Here is a 25,993-nt window from a genome sequence, read left to right on the forward strand (position 1 = left end):
ATTTATTACCCTAATTAGCATTACCCAAAGTAAAACATGCATAAGTCTTATGTATTTCAATTCCCCCTAATTAAAGACAGTTATAAGGGATATTTTGGAAAGATTGTCTAAAAGGCCACTTAAGTAACATTAAATTTTAAAACCTAAACAATTTTCCACCTTGATTTTACTGTAATTACTTTAAAATGATAGCAAGGAGTCCACTGTTAGTAATAAATTTCACTGCTAATATATCTTAACATTATTTCAGTATCACCTGTTTTCATGATTATTACAGAAAAATGTCTTCCTCAATTCTCCCAATTTAAAAAAAAATTACAAAGTGTTTTCAAATACCATAATTCATAATGTCTAATGAAAATTACCAAATACTTAGTTAAGGGCAAAATTCACTTCCATTTTATTGTTTTTAAAGTATTAAAAATTATCACATAGTTTTTAAGTTAAGAATTCTTCCTTTCAATATAACCATATGGCAGATAATTCTGTTCACTGTAAATGCACATACACCCATAACACATACACTTTAACAAAACTATGACATTTTGCATTCTAATAAAGTTCTCCCTCCTATCCTTCACAAAAATACTTCAAAAATGTGTTGAAATTTTAGTGCTTTACTAGGTTTTTTTTTAAGCTTAACATTGCTGATATAAATAATGATATAAGGCCTAAGGAAACCTGGTGTTAGTAAACAGAGACATTACAAACTTAAACCAATGAAACTCCTCCCACATTATCTTCACCCTGCCGTCACCAAAAAAAAAAAAAAAAAAGCAGAACAAAAGAAAAAGAAAAAACGCTTTATTTAACCTTTCTGTTGTCTTTACCTTAAACTTCATACCATTATTTTTTCCAGCACAATACAATAAAAATTAAATGAACAGCCCACTTATCACTCCACACAGAATAATAAAAATGGAAAATTACTGAAAGTTGATATAAGATTTTTGCTTCCACTCAGGAAAATATTCCAAAAGTTTTTGTTTTGTTTTCTCCAGAATCAGTCAACATGAACTAAAACAATTACACAGCAATTCTGTGGTACTTATAGTTTGTGGATCTATATAAATAAACTCTAGGTCCTTCATCCTTTTTGATATTTGATTGTATTGGAACATATATGGGCTATATATAGCTTAAACAATTTTTTCCAGGGCTACATAGCAAGAACTCACAAAAACAGTAATGAAACTGAAAGATGGCCTATTCGAAAATATGAAAACAAATCAAGTATGACTAGATAGTCTCTATAAACTGGTACACTGGGCTATTTTAATGACAGTCAGTTCAAGGAAAAAGGACTTCTAAAATACATTTAACATTGTTTATATATACTTTATACATATCAAAGGACTCAAATGTTCTTTTGTCTTGATTTTTAACTTAAGGTGACATAATATTTCTCTCAGTAATCCAGTAAGTATTTCTACTTATACATGTTTTTCAATGCCTACAGTCAGGGATGCAAGAGGAAGAACTAGTATTTAACTAAGCAGCTACCATGTGCCAAACATATGTTTTTTCAATTTATCCTCAGGACAACCTTACTATATAAACGTCTTATCTCCTTGTTACCTATGAGAAAACAGACTTACAGACAGTAGGTACCTTGCCTAAGGTAAAACAGCTAAGAAAATTGGCACAGCCAGAGTTTTGAGGTCCCTAAAACAAGTCCTTTTTCCACTAAACAACATGTGTTGTTTTTCCAGTAGTGTTCATAGAAAACAGCTCTCCACCCCTCCTGCTCTTCTGCTCACTTCCCACTGAACAGCAGGAAACATTTCTTTGTGAGACCAGGTTCAGAAAGGAGCAATCTCTGACCATTACACAGAGCAGGGCCTGCAAGGATGGAATCTGTATGACGACTTCATCCATAGGGTTTTAGCTAGATGAGCTAACTAGATGCAAATAGAGGGTTGAGTACATAAAGTAAAGAGCAAATAATCATCCAAATACCATTTATATTTGGTTCTGAAATACACTGTATGCCTACTGACAGCAGATTTACTTCTACAGTTGCGTTCTGCTTAAACTACTCTCAAAATAGCCTTCGAAGAGCACACACTTGGAGTAGACCATACAGGCTGCTTGATCTAGGTTTTGGATACTGTGAGGGAAAACTTGTTTGTACATGACTATCTTGCCTGACAACTAAGATAACTAGAGACAATAAGATAGTATCTCCTAAAATATAGTACTGTGCTTCCCATGTGTGCAAACGGCTCAGCTAAACTCCCTGAACACAATGCATCTAAACAGCCTAAGCTGAAGAGTCGGCTGTGCTAAGGAGGATGACAGCTCCAGTAACTTCCTCTTCCTCACCAACCTCCTCAGCTCGGCGTGTACACCCCTTTCCCCCTAGGAGGCAGGATAAAACAACTTCAAATGCACGAAATCCATCCAATCCTACCAACACCATAGGGCAGGGAAGCCAGCTTCCATTTCTTCCCCCGCCCCTCCGAGAAAAATTTTATCTTAAAAAAATGCGTAAGTATTATCAACGAAAAAGTATTTGCAACGAAAAAAGAGCTGAAAATATGTACTCAGTCCCTCCACACAGCCTTAAGGAAAGGATGAAAAGAAGGGATCTCAACACCGCGTCTTCTCGAGATTTACTGCTTTGATTCACTTTCCCTCGGGTCCCACCGCCGGCCGGGGGGGAGACCTTGCGGTCAGAACGCCAAAATATGCCTTCGCCTCTCCTCAGGAGACGCGGGGGCGGCCAAGGCGACGGCGATCGCTGCGTCCCGCCTCCGACCCTCACCTGCCCAGGCCCTAGGCAGCGCCCTGGGCCCGCGCGGGCCTGGCGCCCGGGAGGCGTCCGAGGAGACTGGCGGGAGGCAGGCCGGCGGGCGGACGGGCGGGCGGACGCCGAGGCGGTTAGGCCGCGCCGCAGGCCGGCGCGCTTCCTGCCGCGGCCCCGGGAACGGCGGCGCGGCCCCGACCCACAGCTCCCGGGCCCCGCTGCTATGTGTGTGCGGAACACACTCATCCTCCCTGGCCACCGCGGAGCAGCTCTCACCTGCGAGGCTCCGGAGCCTCGGCCACAAAGGGGGAGGGACACGCCACTCAGGGGTCCCGAACACACGGAACCCGCCCCCAGAGTCCCGGGCCCTGGGCGCGGACCATCCCCCCCGCAAGCACACACACACACACACACACACACACACACACACACACAGAGGCACGCACACCCCGGAACCTTCGCCGCTTCCGACAGCGACGCGGGTCATCTCCGCACCCGACACACACCCACTCGCTGTGGGTCCTCAGGCCGCCTCCCCGCCCGCCGAAGTCCCAACTCGCACACCCCCAGGCACATCTGTCCCTCTCCCACCTCATTTCCCCGGGGACGCGCTCCTCTCCCCAACACTCTCGATCCTACTCGGAGGCACAAAAACACTCTACCTCATTCTCCTCCTCTGGCCCAGAAGGAGCAACAGCAGCCATTTCCCCGCGGCAGGGGAAACACACACACAAACGCGCGCGCGCGCGCGCACCAGGCCCCCACAGATGCTTCCCCTCCGGAGCCGCGGCCGCAGACGCAAACACAAACACCCACTGGCGGGCCTCGCTACCGCCCGCCCCGAAGGGAATCCGCCGCCGCCGCGGCGGCGGGCAGGGCCCGGATCCCGGCTCGCGGGCGGATGGGCGCACAGGGCGTCCGGGCCTGGGGTCGCCGAGGGCCTGCGCCCCCTCCTCACCTGCATTCAGCGCGCCGGGGTCCGGGCGGCGGCGGCGGCGGCGGCGGCGGGGCGGCTGCTGCTGGTGCTGGTGCTGCGGCGGCGGGGGAGGCGGCGGCGGCGGTGGCGGCGGGGCTGAGGGCAGCAAAGACATGCAGGCAGCCCGCCGGGGGAAGAGGCACCGGCCGGAGGGGACGCGGGGCGGCAGGCCGGGCCGGGCCGCCTGAGCAACGGCAGAGGCTGCGGCGAGGAGGGCGGCTGAGGGGAGCGAGAAGGAGACGGATGGGGGGCTGGGAGGGGGCCGCGCCGCCGGGCTTCGGGGACGGTGACCCTGGGCGCGCAGGAGAGGCCCCGCGGCCGCGGCCGCCGACGCGAAGGGCCCTGCTGGAGGAAGCTGCGCCCCCGCAGCCGCCGGAGCCGCGGCTATTACTCGGAGAGCCGCACAGAGCCTGGCCTTGGCCTTGGCCTCCTGGCGCCGGGGCTGCCGCCGCTGCGGGGGTTGCTGCTGCGCCTGCTGCTGTTGGAGCCGAGGCTGCTGCACAGAGACGCCAGCTTTCGGTGCCTCTGCTCTCGCTCACACACGTTCACACCCCCGAGGGCCGGGGGAGAGGCGTCCGCGCGCTATCGGTATTGAGATTAATAAGAAGGTGCAGAGAGTGCTAGCAGGAGGAGGGTTGATTGACGTGGAGGGGCTGGCGAGAGTCAGTCACTCCCAGGCGCGGAGGGGTGGGGGGAGGGGGAGGAGGCGGAGCTCCAGCGCCGCGCCTTGGCCCCACCCCCGGGGCGCCGCGTTGGGTCGTGGTACGCGTGCGCGCGCGGCTGCCAGCTCTCTTACCCATTTTCTCCTTTACCCTTGCTGTTTCCTTACTCGCTTTTCTTGGCTTGAGTGACGAGCAGAGCCGGAGAGGCTGGTAGGTTATCAAAAAGCCACAGCCGCAAAGCCATGGGGGGTGGAGGGAAGACACTGGTGATCCGCCTCCGCCGATGTTCGTGCCTGGACTTGGCGCTGTTTTACTGCCCGCTCGCCGGAGGCGGCCTGACCGCGAAGCCCAGCGCTGGTCTGAGTGGCGAATGGGACGCCAGGTGAGGTGAAGGAAGTGACCTGAAGGAAGAAAATGTTTCCTGACACCTTCAGTGGTTTAATTTTTTTTTTTTAACGTGTAACGCCTGTATGTTACATAGCGAGGGGTACATAAAAGAACCTGTGACGCTCTACGATAATCACGTCCTGTTTATTTTCTGAGTCTCCCCTCTCACGGTAGAAATACATTTGTTTGGCCGTGCCAGTTACAGAATGAAAACGGCAAAATGTAAACTAGGAATAGTAATGTTTACTTGGCGAATGTGGCCTTGACATCTGAAGTTTATGGGGTTTAATTTTGGTTTCGTGGGTCAGCTTCAGCTTTTACCACGAGCAGTCCAAAAACAAATTATACCAGCTCTAGAGGCCGACTACTGCTGTTGCAGTTTTGCATAATTTCTTTCCCAACGCATGCCCCGGGCTTGCGTACTTACCAGTGTTGGTCAAGGGTATATTAGCAGTGTTCAGGATTTCCACCCCCTCCCCACAGGGGTGTTGTTTAGCACACCAAGCACGTGGTGTTGGTTGCGGTTAATCTTAGGCCCTATTATTGAACGTAAAAGGCCTTCATCTCTTGGGGGGGAAAGTTGCGGTAAAAATGCAAATCATCATTTAGCCAGAACTGATCAGTTATTGAAAGAATCCACCAGAAGAACAATTGTATCATTTTCATCTTTGTCACCCGGAAGTGTGAGTAATTGGAGAAGCCCCTCAAGACATAGAAAACTGCAGGTTACTTTGTTTCACCACCCCCACCCCGTTAAGTTTCCATTTCCCTCCCTAGCAACATCACCCCCTTACCAGCTTCTGCAATGGGTCTGAAAATGGCCTTAATCCTAGAATAAGTCCCACTTATTCCTAACTATCTTGATTCTAGGCTCACATATAATGAATAATCACCTTTGGCTTTGTAAGCAACAAAGCCAAACAAGTCACTGCAGGAGCCCAGAATAGGAAACCTGCCTCGGTGGCATCTTGCCACAGCATTTCTCCTTGGCGCAGAAACACTTGCCCCACGGAGAAATACTACCAAATGTTGAAGAAAAGAGGAAAATAAACACCTGAAAAATATAAATCAGATGATCGGATATCCTCACAGATTTAAGCTTCTTCAAATACCTGTAGGTAGATTCCTAGCTATTCATTCATATACCATAAACAAACATCTGTGGAGGGTGTATTATATTCCAGACATTGTATTTAGCCTCAGAGACACAAAAATAAGCATATGTAGTCCCTATTGTTTAGTAGCTCACAGTCGTTGTAAGGGAAACAGACCCATAAACAGGAAATTCTCAGAGAACAAACCAGAAATGAAAGTATGAAAAGTAACACAATTAATAGTCACAATGATGCCCAGGAGGATAAAGCTGATGGCACTAGCAATTTCACTTGAGCCATGTGATACCTGCCAATCTCACAGGCCAAGTAGCCGTAGTGACTGGGGTGAGGAAGGAGGAGAGAGCCTCTGTGAAAGTTAAAGAAGCACAAATAAACGGTGCAGTTTGCTCGTCCTGAAGCTGACGTTTATATAGGCCATGTTCATTGTTGGCCTTTAAATTTTAAATACTAAATGCATCACTATCCATTGAATAATTATAACTGTGACATTCAGAGTTAAGAATAGTGGATTTTATTATAAAAAGGTCAGTTGAATTCAGGTTAAGTTTAAATAATCTCCACTCTGGGTGGTTCTCTTTACACCATAGAAAATAGATTGACTCATTAAAAACAGGAAAGGAATATTTTCATATATTAATGAGTATAACCGTATCATCAAAAAATAGCTTGTTATTTTTCTCATTTGCAAGGAGATTGACGTTAAAGAAATAATAATTTTCAAATAGTTGGCCCTGTACAAATGCTGAGAAATTAAGTCTTTGCTGATATTTTTAAAACTCCCTCACAAGACTCCAATTCAAAGACATTCCAACAACAAAAGAGTAGCACTTAAGCCATTTTTTAAAAGTAGTTTTATAGTAGATCAAAGTTTGCAACAGAATAGTAACTTGATTTTGATAGCTTATTTCATGGGACTTTTTCATGTTTGACAGATATTGCAATTTTTAAAATAAGAGTAAATAAGAAAACAATTCTATGAAAGAGAAAGTATAGAAAAAAAGAAGAGAGTTGATTTTGAACATTGCATTTTTAGGGAACTGAAAGAGAAAGAGGCATATACTGAAAAAAAAATAAAAATAAAAAAATAACTCAAGAAAGTATCTCTTTAAAGAAGTGATTTATCCAGGTAAAAACTAATGGCTTATGTAAGGTCTTTTTGACCAAAATGGTTTAATAGCAGCACTGTGTAAGTACAACTTGTTCTGAAAACACTTACGTTTATTCGCATTATTACAGAATTGGTTCATTACTTCTCAAAAAACAAAAGTACTTGATGTTCTAGTGACCACCTGTGTCTTTTCCAAATTAGTAATTAATTTTTTTTTTTTTTTTTTCCGGTACGCGGGCCTCTCACTGTTGTGGCCTCTCCCGTTAAGGAGCACAGGCTCCGGACGCGCAGGCTCAGCGGCCATGGCTCACGGGCCCAGCCGCTCCGCGGCATGTGGGATCTTCCCGGACCGGGGCACGAACCCGTGTCCCCTGCATCGGCAGGCGGACTCTCAACCACTGCGCCACCAAGGAAGCCCCGAGCAATTAATATTTTATCTGAGTAAATCTGATCTCTCCATGTTTTTTCTGTTGGTAGCACAGGTAGGTAGACTTATAAGATCCCTTGTAACAATGTTCCTTTGTGTGTTTTCTGAAATTCTGTTGAGCAGCTTGCTCAAAAGGCAAAGATTTAAATTTTGTAATTTAAGAACTTTATTACTATTTTATAGAGAAACAAATTTGATTTCACTGATTTTAGTACACTTATACTAATAGCTACAAAGCTTTTCAAAAAAAGTGTTACATTTAAATTATTTAGTAATGTATAATTAATAAAATAATTAAGTGTAATTTACCTGATATTCATTAGTATAACTTTTAAATAGGTATTAATCAATATGATCTTGAATTTTTACTTCCCAGACTTCCTGACAGGGCCTCCAAACTATATTCCAATGATGTATTCTACCTTTTACTGAACTACATTCCTCTCCAACTTCCCATCTTTACTCATCTTATTCCTCTTCCTCTCTCCTCCTCTATCCCCATTTCTAATATTTTTTGAGGTACCAGTATACCATGGGTATATTCATCCTAGAAAGGTGCCTTTACTCATTGCCTCCACCCCTCTTCCAGTCCATCAACTCTCTGTTTCCATCAACCTCCCATTTGTTCCTTTCTCTAGAATGACTGTGGATGACATCAAGGATAGTTCCACTCTCTTGGCCAAAGATAAACATTTTCCACCATTTTTAATAGTGTGCCATATGATATGCTTGTCCTAGATAAAATGACAAAGTAGGCAAAGTTCATTTTGGTGTCCTCCTGCCTCTTCTTTCTGCACTCCCAGTCTCAAGTCCCTTGAGAACATTCAGAATCTCCACTCCAACCCCATCTATGTCAGCACCATTCTTTCCAGTACTTCCCTACATTCCAGAAATGTTCTAGAAGGTAAGTACCACCACCACAAATAAATATCTAGCACTACAATTTTTCGAGGATTTGGAGGCACCTGGCATACTAGCCAATCAATAAAATCAATTATTTTAATATTGTACTCCAGTGATCTTCATGGGGCCTTCAGAGTTATGCTTCAGAAGCCACCTAGGATACACAGAGAGGACCAGATAGGTGGATCTCAACTAGAAAGCCTCTGTTTTACATATTGACTATCTAACTGACTGTATTAGAATTTTCCCTTTTCCATGAACCATGCTCCTTTCCTTTGGGGAAACTATTCCTTTCTGTACTATAAACAGGTGATTCTAGTGGCAGTTGCAGCTCAAGAGAGTCCCCCAACTTCTTGACTACAGGGTGGACATATGACTCAAGCCAAAGCAAGCAGACTTCTCCCCCAGAATGTTTTCAGATAGAACTAAGGGAAGAAGGGCTAGTTCACCATAGTGGTAGTCTGAGGCAAGAAGGAAGGAAAGAAAAAGGAAGCCTTGAGAGTGGCCAGCAGCTACATTCTGCCTTGTGTAGAATGAATCCATCACACAGAGATGAGAAGTGTAGAGAGTGAGTCCTGGTGGTGCACCAGTGTCAGGTTCCAGTCATCCTTGGGGTCCAACTGCACATAGTGTAGTTAAGTTAACTAGTAAATTCTCTTCAGATAAGTAACTTGAGTTAGACCTCTGCAACCAAACATCCTGAGTAATACATTGTGTTTCTGCATGGAAGGTCTTTCAAAGAACGCTAACTGCTGCTAAATAAGTCTAAAATTACTGAACTAAACTACAACAGGACATTATTATTGTTTGAATTGTAGTCTTCCAAACGTTGAAGGTCACCTGGTCTTACTTCCTCATTTTCCACATGAGGAACCTAAAGCAAAGTGACTTTCTGAATATCACCCAGGCAGTCAATGGCAAGTCATTGGGTGATATTTCTAGATATCTAGTTCAGTTGTTCTCTTCATTATACTACCCTGTCATCTTAGTCTAATTCTCCCCAGTGGTATTTTTAAGAGGCAGTTACTCAGAGATACAACTGTAACTTAAAACTATAAATCACAAAATGGCAATTTCAGACACTGCTTAGTGGGAAGATAGTTGGTGGCATGAGGTGAGGCCATAATAGACCCGTTTTCCTCTTTTAGACTTCCATATATTTTTCTTATTGGAGCCAAGCACACTCTTGGAGTCTTAGATAGTCATATCTCCAGGTTTTAACTACCATCTTTATGCTTATAACTCCCAGATCTACATCTCCAACTTAGGGTTCTTGCCACACATTCATATCTATATTGTCAATTTCCTCCTAGGTATTTCCATTTGGACAATCTTCATATGTCAACATTAGTATGTCTAAAACTGAGCTCATTGTCTTTCCTCCAAAATCTATTCCTGGCCTTGTGTGACCCTCTCTCATTAAAAATGGTACCACCGGGCTTCCCTGGTGGCGCAGTGGTTGAGAGTCCGCCTGCCGATGCAGGGGTCATGGGTTCGTGCCCCAGTCCGGGAAGATCCCACATGCCGTGGAGCGGGTGGGCCCATGAGCCATGGCCGCTGAGCCTGCGCGTCCGGAGCCTGTGCTCCACAACAGGAGAGGCCGCAACAATGAGGCCCGCATACTGAAGAAAAAAAAAAAAAAAAGGTACCACCATGCTAATGGCCCTGTAATCATGTACATAGTCACCCAACGCAGAAACCTAGAAAGCATCCTTAACTTTTCTTCCCATCCTCCCCATGATCTACCAAGGGACCTACTAAATATTTTCATTACTCTAGTCCCTCCATCCCAATGCACTGCTAATGTCTTAAGTTAGCCTGTCATCTCTTACCTGAGCTTTTGCATTTTGTCTATTAATGTACCCCTACTAAGTTTAATCCCAGCATCCTCCAAGAACATATGCCATTCATGTGACTCTGCTCTTTAAAATCTTTCAGTGACTTTCCGTAATTTATAAACTAAAACCTAATTTCACAAGCATATTGGTCCCTTCATGATCTGCTTCTCACTTACCATCACCACCTGCAGCCACTTGACCATCTCTCTCACCCCTGGCGTTTAGTGAACTTGCCATTTCTGAAACAGGACAGGCTCTCTTAGGTATCTTTTTTTTTTAATTAATTAATTTAATTTATTTATTTTTGGCTGTGTTGGGTCTTTGTTGCCATGCACAGGCTTTCTCGTTGCAGTGAGCAGGGGGCTACTCTTTGTTGCGGTGCACGGGCTCCTTATTGCAGTGGCTTCTCTTGTTGCAGAGCATGGGCTCTAGGTGCACGGACTCAGTAGTTGTGGCTCGCAGGGCTCTAGAGCACAGGCTCAGTAGTTGTGGTGCACGGGCCTAGCTGCTCCGGGCATGTGGGATCTTCCCAGACCAGGGTTCAAACCCTTGTCACCTGCATTGGCAGGCAGACTCCCAGCCACTGCACCACCAGGGAAGCCCTTTCTTAGGTATCTTTGCACATAATATTTCCTCAGTGTGGTGTGCTCTTTCCTATTTTGTCCTCCTCTTGAAATCACCCTTCATGATTTAGCTCAAGCATCCCTGCCTTTGTAAAGCCTTCTCTAAAAGCCCTAATGTGTACTTCCTTAGCACGCTATGCTCACCTCTATTACAATAAGTGTGATTAAATTAAGTAGTAAATTCTCTTCTATATCTAAACTAATTTGAGTTAGATCTCTACAGCCAAAACATCTGAACGAATACATGGTGTTTCTGATGAAAGTTGTTTCAAAGAACGCTAACTACTGTTAAAATAAAATTGGAAATCACTGAACTAAACGACAATAAGGCATTATTATTGGTTGAATTATAATCTTTTTAAAAAAGCATCCCATTTGTGGAGGTGAATTAGAAAACCTCCCCCCTCTGGGTGAATGCAGTCTGTTAGAGGACAGCCCCCACTCAACTCTTGGCCAGATGTTTTTTGCAATATGCAAACAACAACACTATCACAGTGTACTGCAATTATCTATGTAAGTACACATTTGTTGTTCACATCCTAGACTGCAAGCTGTGTCTTTATCCCTAGTACATCACAGCATCACAGAGCGTCTGACACATAATGCTCAAGGAACATTTGTTTAATTCGTTAATTAATAGTAGCACTTCTCAAATCATACCACGTGTCTTAATTTACTAGCAATTAGCTGCTAGTAAAAGAAATCAGAAATAATAGTCACAAACAAAATAAATTTTGTTTTTGTCTCACATAAAAGAAGTCTGAAAATAATCAATTCAGGGCCGATATGGCACATCCATTGTCAGCAGGAACCCGTCTCCTCTCTTTGGCTTTGCTATCTTTAGAACATGCCTTTCTTTCCTGCCTATTCGTCCAATATGGCTGCCAAGGCCACCTGATATGGTTGTGCAGTTTGTTTACTGCAAAGGCACCCAACCAAGAAGTGAGTGGTGCACCTATGCAGAGGAGAAACTTTTTCTAATTCATCTGCAAGGATGGGTGCTTCTTTCTATCAGGGATATTATGGCCATTGGGATCCCAACTATCCTATCCATTTTCCTGGCAGGGCAAAAATTATCCCCACTCCTAAGCACTGTCCTGGAAGGCTCACCCAAAAAATATTTGGTTCGACTTCATTGGCCAAAACTTAATGACAGGACACAAATAGCTGAAAGGGAAGCTGGGAAATAGTGTTTTAGTTAAACACACTGACACCAGAAATAAACCACTGGGCAGCCTCAGTGTAGGTACAACATATATACAATCCATCACCTCAACAGTGACTGGATTGTTGATTAGTGCAAAGAAATAGAGTTAAAGCATTGTATTAAGTTTCATAACTAGTTTTAACTCTAGCAAACTTCTAATTATGTTTATCTAAATTGAAGCAAGATACTTTCACCAAAACTTTCATGCTCTGTTTTTAAAAACCAATAATTAATCTCTCTCTCAAAGGTCAGCAAACACCATCTATATTTAAATTCTCAGTCATCAAGTAGAAGGATTCCATTGCTCTTTGCAAACCAAACAAACAAACAAACAAACAAAAACTCCTCTTTAGAGGGTCATTCTCCTAACCCAGATACCATTGAAATTTTAGGACTCTTGTGTTTTATATTCATACCCATAATTGTAAGCCACTGGTACTAAAGACTGTCTACTGCCTTTTTTTCAAGGATCTTTATAACCTCAAACACCTTTCCAAATTTAGCACATTTACACTTCACTCACTTTAGGTTCCATCCAAACTTGTTCTCTACATATGCTCTGACTTTCCCACTCTATACCTTTGTTCACATTGTTCTTGGCTTACGCTTCTCAACCTTTCATTTGCACACGATCAAAAGAATCACATCTTTCAAGCACTAGCTCCAATGCTTCTTCATTCACAAAGCCTTCTGGATCCCTCTCCATCTCTACCCTTGCCCAACCAGATATACCTTCCTCCCCATCGGAACACCCACAGCACTTTGAGAGAGGAGATTCTGGCGTGTTAACTTGGTGTAGTAGAAGTCGTATGGCTTTTGGAGTAATACCATTCTGGGTACAAATTCTGGCTCTGCCATTTACTATATGATCCAAGGCAAATTGCTCAACTTCATCTGAAACATAAGTATAATATGTACTTGCAGGGTTGGCATGAAAACAAGTAAAATAGTAAATGTTAATCTTGACAAGAGTAGAAAATATTTCTTGACTAAATTAATAAATATAGTATACAGGTTTGTGCTGACTTGTGTTAACACTGAATTTTTCAAAGGTGTTTTCAAGGAGCAACTACTGTGCTTTCTTTCATAAGATTCTATCTAAAGTAAAAATATCATAAAAACAAAACACACTGACATAATTAAAAAAACATAACCATAAGTTGAAAATACTTAAAGCATGTGTTTAATTCATAAATCTCTTCACAAATAATCTCTAGGTAACCATAGCCTGGAAACTTGTAGAAATACACGTATATGTTTGCACTGGGTTGGGAGGCAGGCATGATGTGTTCTGCTTCCAATTATGTCATTAAATAGTTTTACTACCTTTGGCAATTTGCCAGGAATTTCATTTCACAGATTCTTTGTCTATCAAAAACAGGGGAACAAAAACAGGATATTACATACCCTAAACAACTTGAAGATGAAGATAGCCAAGTGGAAATAGTATGAGAAATAAAAATAACAAAAAATGCTATATATTAAGTCTTGTAATTATGTTATTATAATAAGACAAATACATGGTTTTTAAAAGTATGTCTCTTTTGGCTCTCTTCCTGTGATGAATTTCTTTATTATCAGCTAAAATGACTTGCTTGCTGAGAGCATACCCTAAGCAGTTCTCCAGAACCAACCTACCCGCCTGCCTTACTTTTTTCTTCCTCCTTCCTTCCTTCCTTTAATAGCACAGGATTTACAATTGCCTGATAAATTAAATTAATGTTTTTACCTGACCAACCCTTTTGGTGGATGGAAGAAGATTACATGCTAATGCCTGGGTTGACCCACATAACTGCTTCACCAAAAATACCAAATGTCACTGTGTTCTCTGGCTAAAAGCACTGAGGAAGGACATGCTTTTCTGTTTTCCTTGTTCTTGTTTTTCAAGGCAACCTGCAGTTCTGTGTGGCAAGCATGAGTTAGGGATTGAAATTCGAGAAAGATTATATGACATCAACCCAGGCTTCACACTGATAGGTGACTCTGTTGATAAAGTTATAGTCAGTTGCTATAGGGATGATTTTTCAGATGAAAAATTTCCATGAAATTCCAAATTTCCAAAAGAATAAAGGTGTTCAACCTTTGGATTTATTTTCCTTTGTATTTTTATTGTGTACTTTTTAATTAAAATATCAGCACATTCAATAGAGAAGTAGAAGTGCCTAAAGAAACCAAGAAGTGGGAAGACAGTGTACATTTATCAAGATTTCACTGTCTGCCACATTACTCTGAAAGCATGCATGGTACCATAATTTCCCTGAAGGATTGTGAGGAATTGATATTTCGTGTTCTCTAAACATTCTATTTGAAGCTTTCTTTTTTGGCTGCACTCCGAGGCTTGTGGGATCTTAGTTTCCCAATCAGGAATCGAACAAGGTGCCCTCCACAATAAAAGCAAGGAGTCTTAACCACTGGGAAGCCGGGGAATTCTGTAAAGCATTTTTTTATTTCTTTCAGAAACCAAGGACATTTTGGGGGGATTGTTCCCTGTCAACGAAGGACATTTATCATATAGCTTCTAAATATATGTCCCATACTGTGCTACAGAGACTGTTGAACTAGCTACACTCTTTGGGCTGAGGCCCAAGTCAGGGATTCTTTCCCACAGAAATGAAAATGGCTAGTTGGCTGACTTACCCTGAGGCACGTGAGAAGCTGAATCAGCAAGAAGGAGAATGATGGACAGGCAGGGACAGGTGGGACAGAGAGAGGATGGCAGTCCACGTCCTCACGATGAGAGGCACTGAGGAAGCTCTGCCCAGATGTCCAGCTAACCTCTTGGAGCTAGAAATACAGTCTACTCCATCTGATGTGAGAAAGTGCGGAGCTGCACTTTAGAGCCCGGCAGCCCTTCGCATCTTGTTAATATGGCCAAGTTCTCTCCTTATTTAACACTGTCAATTTTTTATGACCCTGGCTTGTTCAAGGAACCAGGACAATTGTTCTGGAGAATGTCACCCTTTCTGGTTTGTCTAATGCTTCCTTGTGTTCTCATTGAGTTTGTTCCACTATCCCCTGTGTTTTCTGTAAACCGAATGTTACATCCAAAAGTTTATTGGATTGAAATTAAACATTTTGGCTTGACTACAACACAGGTACATTTGGTGTGTCTTGTTACCTCCCATCAGAAGACACATACTATCTGGCTGACTCACAAGAGATGACAATGAATCTGGACCCTGGACTAGAGTGATTACAGTTTTCTCCCCCAGAAATCTAGCTCAATGACATTTTGCCTGTAGAGTCCTAATAACTATTTGGTAAAACATAGACTTCTGTATTGTTTTTGCCCTTAAGGACTTTCTACATTAGTTAAGCCTTAAGTTGGTTTTAGAACCCAGTATCTGAGTGTTTTGTTTTGTTTTTATTTTGATGGTAGACTTACCTTCACGATTAAGTTTTACTTGGTATGTTATTAAGATTGGTTTTCATAAACCATCTTGTGCAGTAAACAGTGGCCCAGAAGCACACTGTATGGCAGGGCCAATAAACTAGATGTTAAAAATTTTCAACAGATATTCCACTCATTAAATAATTTGCATTTTGAAATTTAAAACATGTAATCTAAAATAACTCTTGAAATGTCAAACACTAGGGTTTTTTTAAACTAATACCAACTGCTGATATACCTACACAAAACAAATTCAGTGAACTTCCACCAGCTGACCTTTAAAATAATCATCAGTTAAAGGAATAATGCTCTTTTCTGCAGCAGGGATAATCTTGTTATTTGTGTTCTTTCTAGAATTATACTCCACTTTTGAATTTAGGTTGTCTATATTGGTGGCCTAATCCCCCCAAATAACCAAGAAAGCACAATATTTCTAATATTTCAAATAATCTGATTTCTTCCTATCCACTTTCCATATATAATATTACATTCCTTCTATATCTACACTGTGCAGTTTTTCTATAAACAACTTTCAGACTTAACTATTTTGACTGAATGGACATACCAAATCTGGTTTGTTTTGTTTTCTTCTTGGACAGATTTTTTTTTTTTTTTTTTGAAATAGATCAACCTTTTGATGTGTAGAGAGCCTCTATGTCACCTTTTAGCTCTAAAATGACTCATGCCCATCTCACATTACAATTTTTGTTCTTTTGTTAACCTTTTCGGTTCCTTCTTTGTATTAACCTTAACTAAAAAGTTCTAATTTTGACATATTTAAGACAATCAGTACACAAAACTGTTTTCACTATTGCTTCTTATAATTTCTGAAAATTAACCATGGGGAGTCAGTCTTTTGAAAATAAAAACTTCTGTAGGGCTTCCCTGGTGGTGCAGTGGTTAAGAATCTGCCTGCCAATGCAGGGGACACGGGTTCAAGCCCTGGTCTGGGAAGATCCCACATGCCATGGAGCGGCTAGGCCCGTGAGCCACAACTACTGAGCCTGCGCGTCTGGAGCCTGTGCTCCACAATGGGAGAGGCTGCGACAGTGAGAGGCCCGCGCACTGTGATGAAGAGTGGCCCCTGCTCTCCACAACTGGAGAAAGCCCTCGCACAGAAACGAAGACCCAACACAGCCAAAAATAAATTAATTAATTTTTTAAAAAACTTATGTAAAATATATTAAAATATATATCATCCTAAATTAGTGTGTCCCAACACCTGCTATGCAGAACGCTATTTCCTTGAGATTCTCAGGGTATAGGGACCAAGGAGATTCTGTGGTCAAATATATATGGGAAATGCTACACACTGTACTTCTCTTGAAAACTCACAATACTCTTAAGCTTAACAAAAAAATTGAAAAGTCCTACCTACAGAAACATGTTTTACTTCATTTACCCCAGTGTTTTCTCTGATATATTGACCACAGAACTCTATTTACTTAACATCCATAAATGTCTCCAAGTAGAGCATAGCTGGGGAAATACTACCTAAACCTATCATCAGCAAACATTTGCTTTAGAATCATTGAACCTGAAAGCTGGAAATCTTGTGTTATTGATCATGTATCTTAAAGTTTTTCAGATTAAAAAATAGACCTTTAAGAGTTAAATGACTTGCCTTAAAAAATAAAGCCAAGATCAGAAGCCATATTTCGTTCCCATCTGATTCCCAGGAACTCAAAACAATACAATTCTATAATTCCCTAATTGAAATTAAAAATTTATTTGGTCAAAACTCTATATAACTATAGAGCACATAAGAAGAGACCTCTTCAGTTGGGTTGCTGTGATCCCATAAGATATTACGGGAAAGGGAGTGTGAGTTTTTGTAAATTTTGTTTGTTTTTTGTTTATAAAAATGGTGTCAATCCATAGGTAATGCTTTGAATCTACTTTTTTCACTTGATCCTATATTGTTAATATATTTTCATGACATTTAAATATAATTCTAGAGCACAGTTCTCTACCCCATCAAACCCAACACTCTCCTTTCATAACAAATATTTTGTAATACCTTCTTTATTATCCTTAGATGAAATGCATAGATAATATATTGTATATGCATAAACAATTTATAAGAAAGACAATGCCTTAGCTGTGATGTATAGGATAATTAAAAGCAAAGCAATTTATAATGAAATAATCAGGCATGACTTCACTGGAAGGCAGAGTGAAAAAGTTAGATGTTTGTACCTATAAGTAGCTTTCTTTTTTTAATTTATTTTTTATTTCGGTAACACTAGTTTATAATACTGTATAAGTTTCATGTATACAAAGTTATATTTCTGCTTGTGTTTATAATACTGTATAAGTTTCATGTATACAAAGTTATATTTCTGCTTGTGTATACACTACAGTGTACTCACCACCAAAAATTTAGTTTCTGTCTGTCACCATACAGTTAATCCCTTTTACCCATTTCGCCTTCCCTTCCCCCCCGCTTCCCCTCTGGTATCCATTCCTCTGTTCTCTGTATCTACGCGTTTGTTGTTGTTTGGTTTGACTTGTTTCATTTTCTGTTTTGTTTATTTGTTTGTTTGCTTTCTATATTCCACATAAGAGTGAAATCATATGGTATTTATCTTTCTCCTGTAGTCTGAATGCAAATGTCGTGACTACAAAAGCAGACTGATAGACAGACGTGGTGATTTGTCATAGGAGTGACACTGGCAGGAGTCACATGATTTTACCAAGATGGTGAACTGCTCTTGGTAAAATTCCAAGCAAAACAAAATACGTTCTTTCTGTTGTTTACATAATAACTGCAGTCCTAGAAAAGTTATATTAAAAACCATGGGGCTTCCCTGGTGGCGCAGTGGTTGAGAATCCGCCTGCCGATGCAGGGGACACGGGTTCGTGCCCCGGTCTGGGAAGATCCCACATGCCGCGGAACGGCTGGGCCCGTGAGCCATGGCCGCTGAGCCTGCGCATCCGGAGCCTGTGCTCCGCAACGGGAGAGGCCACAACAGTGACAAGCCTGCGTACCGCCAAAAAAAAAACCCAAAAACAAAAACATGAAAAAACCATTTATGCTTTAGGTAAAATGGAGTTGAGGTCTCGGTTCAGATCATATACACGGATTTTTTTACCTACGTGAATGTCTAGAGGAACATATGAAAATCACGTAGGATGCAAGGGCATGCATCCTTTTATGTGCAGAACTTTCCCGAGGATTCCAGGACATCTAGCACCCCCAGCCCCTGTCCACTAATCCAAAGTATCACTTCCCACTGCTACTCATGTGATTATGATGTCCAAAATCCTTCCCTACAAATTCTCAAAATGCCCTCACCCACGAGGGGGTACATACTAATTAAGGATTGCTATTGTAGAATGTATTTTAAAGATTGCTTAGCATTCCATTGAGTGGATTACCAACTCTTCACTGAATTCAAGGACACAGTCTGCTTAAATTACCAAATAATCATAATTATTATTCTACCAACTGAGAGCACACGATGTCCCAGACATTTTATTTGCATTTGGTTATTTAACCTTTACGATAGCCATATTAAGGTAAGAGGTATTATTTTCCCCATTTTACAGATGAGAAACCTGAGGCTCAAAGATATCAAGTAACTTTCTTCAAGGGAGCCAGGATCCAAATCCACGTCTTTTTGATGTGTAAGTGCATATACTTAGCCACAACAATATACTGTCAGATGTATTTTGTATTACTTCTTAGAGCAGCCATTCTCTTTCTGTTCAATTCTTTTCTTACCTTCTGATTCAGCTTCTCTTCATAATTGCCTTTCCTTTCTGATCTTTCTGGAACAGTTCTTTTCTGGAAACAAGAGGCTGTTCAGCAGTCCCTCCTTCCCCGCCTTTTAAAGTGGAGATCTGTGTTAGATTTGGATCTGCTACAATTGGTTCTAATTAATGTCCCTACCTTCAGGCTGTCTCTAAATAAATGACTCAATGTAACTGAGCAAATTCAATTTTTAAAGGAACTTGAGAATTTTTAACCTGAACTAACACATACAGGGAGGATTCTATTACATGTTCATTGCTTATTTTTCCTCACCAGCCATTCATTTTTTAAATGACTAGATGATTGCTTTCACTCCCTGACTATTGTCCTATGAAATACTATTTCAGTGGTTATGAATGACCTCCTCATTAGTGGAGTGTTTTTTTCCTCCATTACTAGAGTGGAAGTAATTTGAGGACAGAGAACGTATGCAACTATGTTTCTACTATGTTATATTGTAAATGCTTGTAGCTAATAAATTCACAGTAAATATCTATTGAGTGATGACATGAAGCTCAGTTCAGTCTAGTTTAGCACAATAATTATAAGCCAAGCATGAATAGACTTCCTCACTTAGATCCTTGGTATTTTGTTTTCCATACCGATAAAACAGCTGAATTCCTAGAACTGTTACTAAGACACATAAGGTATTTGTGTGTTGCTGGAACTATACTAGCACTAGGGGGAATTTGAGAAGAGTAGCTTCCTTTCCCCCTCTATCTTTTCCCTACAGTCCCCTTCCCTTCACAGAGTACTTTGAGCCAAAGTGCTCAGGATTCTAATTTTGGACTTGTGTACATACAGGGTATTTTTTTCTTTGTGTGTGCCATGCATATGGAATTTGGTGGGATATATGGACACAATTAACAAACTTTTAGCTTTATATTGTTATTATTTTAAAAGACATAGAGCACATTTCCCTAATTAGGAATGAAAGAAGACTCTAGAGCATATAGTACCCTCACTGTATGGACTAACTTTCTAATTATACTGTACTGTATGTATCTCTTGAGAGAATATTCAGCTTATTATGTTGTGGTACAGTCTGAAGGACCAGGTTTTTCTCTTTGATAATTGTCAAGGCAAGAAGCTAGTCCTCAGACAGGAAAGTTTGATTGAGTGGGTATGCCCAAAACAGATATGAAATGAAATTTGATCTCCAAAGATCAAGGATTCAGAATGTTTGGAAATGTACTCTTCATAATTACTATTAAAGATGGCTCCCTGATCCCCCATATGGGAGCCAAGAAGGATGGATACAGATAAGACCTGTTTGTTGTCTTTTTTCCCCTCTAGGTTAACTCATGAGCTTTGGAGGCAAGGTATAACTTCAACCCAGATTTTCCAAATTCATGCTATTATTTAACTTTATTTACCTTTCGTTATCCTCCAGTCTTTAATAAACTATTTTAGCTGGATTACAGAAAATGAAGAAGGGGTCATTTGTCCATACTTGGACCAGACTGCCAAAAGGAGGCTCTTCACCCCATCCTCCACTCTCAGCATGGCTGTCTCAATAGCAATCAGTTTAAAGACTCCAATGGCCATGGAAAGGCAGGGGAAACAGGCGGGGCCATGTGGTCCAAGCATCTCCTGATCATCTGGAAATTCTTCTAATGCTGAACTTGGAAGATCGAGATTATATTTTTGTAAAGAAAAACAGAATCCAAGTACATATGACTCATTGCTCTATCCTCAGAGCCTTCCTAGTACATGGTGCTCACTAAGAATTTGTATACTAAATAATGAGCCAGCATATACTTACTGAGCTTTGTCTTTCTATGTGCCTATCACTGTGTTTCATAGCTAGCATCTAAACGGCAGTGCAGGCAACTTTTACTCGGGGTCAACTCAGTACCCTTTCAGTACCTTCTATGAGCAAGGAACTGAGTTAGCTGCTCTGGGGGACACAAGTATGAGTAAGTTATGTCATCTTGCTTTAAGGAGCTAAGAATCTAGTGGTGGAGATAGACACAGACATAAATAACTCTTTCTTTAACGTGTAACCTCAGGGAGGTCTCAAGTTCCCTAACTCATTACCTTTCTCTCTTTTTGTAAGCATTTTTCAACTTCTCTTTCCCTTAAGAACACTCGTGCTTTTGTGCTTCATCTTCCTTGCCTTTTTCACTCCCTTGGCACCATTCTTATGTTCTTTCCTATCAACAATTCTTATTGTTCTAATAGCTCCCTCCTCCCTTAAGCAAGCTTTGAGCACATCCTTCTTGACTGGAGAAAAGACTTCCCTGGAGGCTTTCTTTGATTATCTTTCAAGTTTGTTTTTTTTTTGTTTTTTTTTTTAAGTTTTTCTGTACTGCAAGTTGGCAATTCTTAACTTCTGGTAGAATAGCTTTCTGTATATTTTCTCCAGAAGATATTTAGGAAATGTTTTATTAGTAAAGTGAAAAATCTGTACCTAGTGTGTTTCTCTCCCCCCATCCTCCCTTAACACATAATATATTACAGAAGCTGGTTAAAATTCTTCATGGTGAACGTATGCATGCTGTTTGTTATAAACAATATTGCCTCATTAAAGTCGGATGAGACAATAAAAATCATTATCTGATTTGTGTAGCAAAGATCCAACAAAATGAATTAAGGCAAAAAAATATAATGCCATTCTAAACCTCTCCAGTTTTTTCTAATTTTAGTGAAAGAAGAAAAATGAAATACTACTTTGCATTTTTAAACAAATATTTTATTACTATAGTTCTGATTTTGTAGAGCAGTTTACAATTTACAAAACTTTTTGATGTACTAGCAGCTAATTTGATCTTTAAAACCACATTGTTTTGAAAAAATCAGTTATGTCACAACTGTATTTTTACTATATTAGAAAACTCAGAGATGCCAAATGACATCTTTAAATTCACAAGATCTCAAATACAAGCATTCTAACCTTTAGAACATGATTCTTCTACATCTTCATGTTATACATTATTTCATAAGCCTATTTATATTTACATTTATGTGAGATTTTAATTAGGTCAAAATTTCTGAATCACAACCTCTATTGTAGAAATATTTTTCACTAAACACTTGTGTAGCAAATTAATATAGATTGTGTGGTTATCTAGTAGGACAAAACATTTCATTATTTAGAATCCAGACTTTAGCAACTACTAACGCAGAGAGTGCTTCCTGAAGCAAAGGAGCTGGAGGAACCCAGGAGACAGAATCTATAGGTCTAAATAATTGCACTGAATCCAAAGAGAGCTCTCTAATGAGCTATATTTTGAAGACTGCATGAGAGTGAGAACACTTACCCAATTGTCTATGTCAATGAATTAGCACCAATTATCAAAATTTTGGAGAGTTAGGGGGCTATTATAGTATTAAATGAATAGAACAATGATCTGACTTTTCATTCAAATGAAGTTTTGTGGAATATGATTTATATCAGTGAAACAACATGGGGCAGCTACAATTACTTGAAATCAAGGTAAATGAATAGAAATCATCAGAGAGTTTTTAATTGAGATATAATTGACATAAAACATATTAGTTTCAGGTGTACAACATAATGATTTTATATACATACACATATATATATATAGCTAGATAATCACCACAATAAGTCTAGTTAGCATCCATCATCACACAGTTACAAATTTTTCTTTTTTCTTGTGATGAGAACTTTTAAGATCTCCTCTTTTAGCACTTTCAAATATACAATAAAGTATTATTAACTATAGTCACCATATTATACATTACAAACCCAGGACTTATTTATTTTATAACTGGAAGTTTGTACATTTTGACCACCTTCACCCATTTTGCCTCACCCCTTACTCCCCACCTCTGGCAACCAATCTTTATTTGTGTCTCTGAATTTGGGGGTTTTTATTTTTTCTTTTTAGATTCCACATATAAGTGAGATCGTATGGTGTTTGTCTTTCTCTGTCTAACTTATTTCACTTAACATAATGTTGTCCTAAATGGATGGATTTCCTTTTTCTTTGTGGGTAATAGTATTCTCACATCTTCCTTAACCATTCATCCATCTATGGACACTTACATTCTTTCCATGTCCTGACTACTCTAAATAATGCTGCAATGAACATGGGTGCAGATATCTTTTTGAGTTTGTATTTTAATTTCCTTCAAATAAATACCCAGAGGTGGAATTGCTGGATCATATGGTAGTCCTATTTTCAATTTTTTGGAGGAACTTCCATACTGTTTCCTGCAGTGGCTGCACCAATTTACATTCCCATCAATCGTGCACAAGGGTTCCTTTTTCTCCACATCCTCACCAACACTTGTCATTTCTTGTCTTTTTGATAGTAGCCATTCTAACAAGTAGGAGAGTGGTTTTGATTTGCATTTCCCTGATGATTAGTGATGTTGAGCACCTTTTCATATACCTGTTGTTCATCTATATGTCTTCTTTGGAAAAATGTCTATTCAGATCCCCTGTGCATTTTTTAATCAGAGGTTGTTTGTTTTTCTATTGAGTTGTATGAGTTCTTTAGATATTTTGGACATTAACCCCTTATATGAGAGAGTTTTCTAATAGAAGGATTAGATGGGAATGACAAACTAAAAGTGAAGTAAATATGAAAGATCTTAAAATGTATTGCATTCAAAAGTCTTCAGTAGTCTTGTATATGTCTAAGTCACGTACGACTAAGTCTTATAAGTCTCATAAGTACATAAGTCTCATGCACTTAGCTGCTTGCCATTCTGAAAAGCAAACTGCAAATCAGCCAATGATAAACACATTTAAAAAATCTCTTTCTTTTCCATACTTCTCACGTAAGACCAGCTCCCAACTAACAAAAAAAATTTCTTTCCAAAAATTTATTTTTAAGATAGCTGTCTGGGACTTCACTGCTGGCACAGTGGTTAAGAATCCACCTGCCAATGTAGGGAACACGGGTTCGAGCCCTAGTCTGGGAAGATCCCACATGCCACGGAGCAGATAAGCCCGTGCATCACAACTGCCGAGCCTGCGAGCCAAAAGTACTGAAACCTGCACACCTAGAGCCTGTGCTGTGCAAGAAAGGGAAGCCACTGCAATGTGAAGCCCACTGGTCGCAACTAGAGAAAGCCCGCGTGCATCAGTGAAGACCCAATGCAGCCAATAAATAAATAAATAAACTAAAAAGAAAAGAAAAGAAAAGGAGTGTCAACAAAGGCACCATATTTAAAAAAAAAAAAAAGATGGTTGTCTAACAGCCTATGTTTACAACCTGAGTGTTTGTGAATTGGATGTTTGTCACTCTGGGAGTTCAACAATATCAAAATCAGGTAAGTAAATTCAGTAAGGTCATTCAAGATGTGGATTAAAATCTCTATCAGCTCTTGTTTCTGTTATACTTTTATTTCTATGATTATACATTTGCAGACTAAGATGTGGCATAAAGCAAAGAAAGCATTAGAACAGAAATATGTCGGCATCAATTTTTCATATAATTGAGAAAAGAGCCTGATCCATGACGCTTTAAAAATGCAACAGGCTCTGCATGTACTCCTAGAATTTAGTACTGGGTTTTGTTCTGGCAGCTGGAAAGTCTTTTGATTGAAAACATCTTATGAGCAATTCACATGGGGCATATAGAATGTTTTACTCAGAAAGACTAATTTGTTAATCTTGCCTTTGATGTCCCTTGTACATTACTTTGTTTTTCTGCTCTCAGTAGTAATTTCTTGGAAGTCATAAAGGATTGTTAAGCAGCTAATCATGTTGTATTTTGTATATTTATCTTAAAATTTTATCTGTTTTTTCAAATTTCATTTTGCTTTCTTTGGGAGTTAATGTCTCCTGGAAGCTTCTTTCCCTGCTATAGTACCCTAACCTGAGTACAGACCCAGGTCCTGAGCTGACTGCTTAACCAGCCAGATGTGTAATTTTGGAAGGATCTTGTCACCTCTTGGACCTCAATTTCTTACCTATAAAATGAGAAGTTTGGCCTCTCAGGGTATTCCTTCTTAAATATTCACTGACCTAAAGCAGGTGTTCAAAAAACTCATTGAAGGAATAAACATTAGCCTGTTTTTCACATGCATGTTTGGCCAGAATTATGAGGGTCTCTCAGATACAAATGAGAGTATAAGCTGGGAAAGGGGATATACTAAAGGCCTCCTTGCTTGAAATATCCAATATGTGGTATCATGAAGTTCAAGTCTAGCAATCATTAACAGGACAAGCTAAAGCCCTGTGAAGAGTGAAGACAAAATTTTGATACTGTGATTGTTTTGAAATTTTCAACTCTTACTTTTATGGATGTCAATAGGACTGTGGAGGGGTTGGAGAGATATGTTCCTGTACCCTGCTACTTAAACACTAGAGTGGGAAGGAAACTCAACAGACCACTGATCAACTGGGAGAGGCACACAGTGTTGGCAGTCTTTGGGTAGCAAGATTCTCTTGGGTTTTCACCAATCATAGAGGAGGTTTAACTCTCAAATTTCCCAGTACTTTGGAAATTTCTACTTTCTTGGGTCACCTACTATAATTTAGTGCATAGGGGGAAAGTGCTGGATGAATAAACATGCTAACAGTGGTTCTTCCTAGGGAGTGGGATTACTGGAGAGAGCCTTCCATTTTTACTTTACACACTTTAGAATTAATATATTACTTTTGTTATAAAAGTAATCCAGACATACAGACATTTCAGGCAATGGGTATGATTCTTAGGCTGAAAAAAAACATTCTTTACTTTCGTTTTTTTAAATAAATTTATTTTTGGCTGCGTTGGGTCTTTGTTGTTGCGCACGGGCTTTCTCTAGTTGTGGCGAGCCGGGGCTACTCTTCATTGCGGTGCGCAGGCTTCTCATTGTGGTGGCTTCTCTTATTGCGGAGCACAGGCTCTAGGCGCCCAGGCTTCAGTAGTTGTGGCTCGCGGGC

At 40.4% G+C, this 25,993-nt stretch overlaps 2 protein-coding genes across 9 annotated transcripts in view; one reads left to right on the top strand and one right to left on the bottom strand.

The window, feature by feature from the left end:
- CNOT6L (CCR4-NOT transcription complex subunit 6 like) overlaps window positions 1-4,541 on the bottom strand; it is a 122,943-nt gene extending 118,402 nt beyond the window's left edge. For 2 of the 7 annotated variants that reach the window (XM_059066930.2, XM_067035885.1), the window contains exon 1: window positions 3,412-3,537. In XM_059066930.2, the coding sequence (XP_058922913.1) occupies window positions 3,412-3,416 (5 nt within the window). In that variant the 5' untranslated portion in view covers window positions 3,417-3,537. Of the gene's footprint in view, window positions 1-3,340; window positions 3,539-3,707; window positions 3,779-4,521 lie in introns of those variants that run through there. The other 5 variants (XM_067035883.1, XM_067035881.1, XM_067035880.1 and 2 more) reach the window with 5 other exon arrangements.
- Window positions 4,542-4,547: 6 nt separating this feature from the next.
- Window positions 4,548-25,993, top strand: part of MRPL1 (mitochondrial ribosomal protein L1) — a 107,273-nt gene continuing 85,827 nt past the window's right edge. Inside the window, exons 1-2 of one of the 2 annotated variants that reach the window (XM_067035887.1) lie at window positions 4,548-4,769; window positions 18,939-19,016. The gene's annotated coding sequence lies outside the window, so the exon portion shown is untranslated. Of the gene's footprint in view, window positions 4,770-7,265; window positions 7,480-18,938; window positions 19,017-25,993 lie in introns of those variants that run through there. The other variant, XM_067035888.1, reaches the window with a different exon arrangement.

The sequence above is a fragment of the Kogia breviceps genome, chromosome 6, assembly GCF_026419965.1.
Source record: "Kogia breviceps isolate mKogBre1 chromosome 6, mKogBre1 haplotype 1, whole genome shotgun sequence".
In the NCBI taxonomy this organism is placed as follows: Eukaryota; Metazoa; Chordata; class Mammalia; order Artiodactyla; family Physeteridae; genus Kogia; species Kogia breviceps.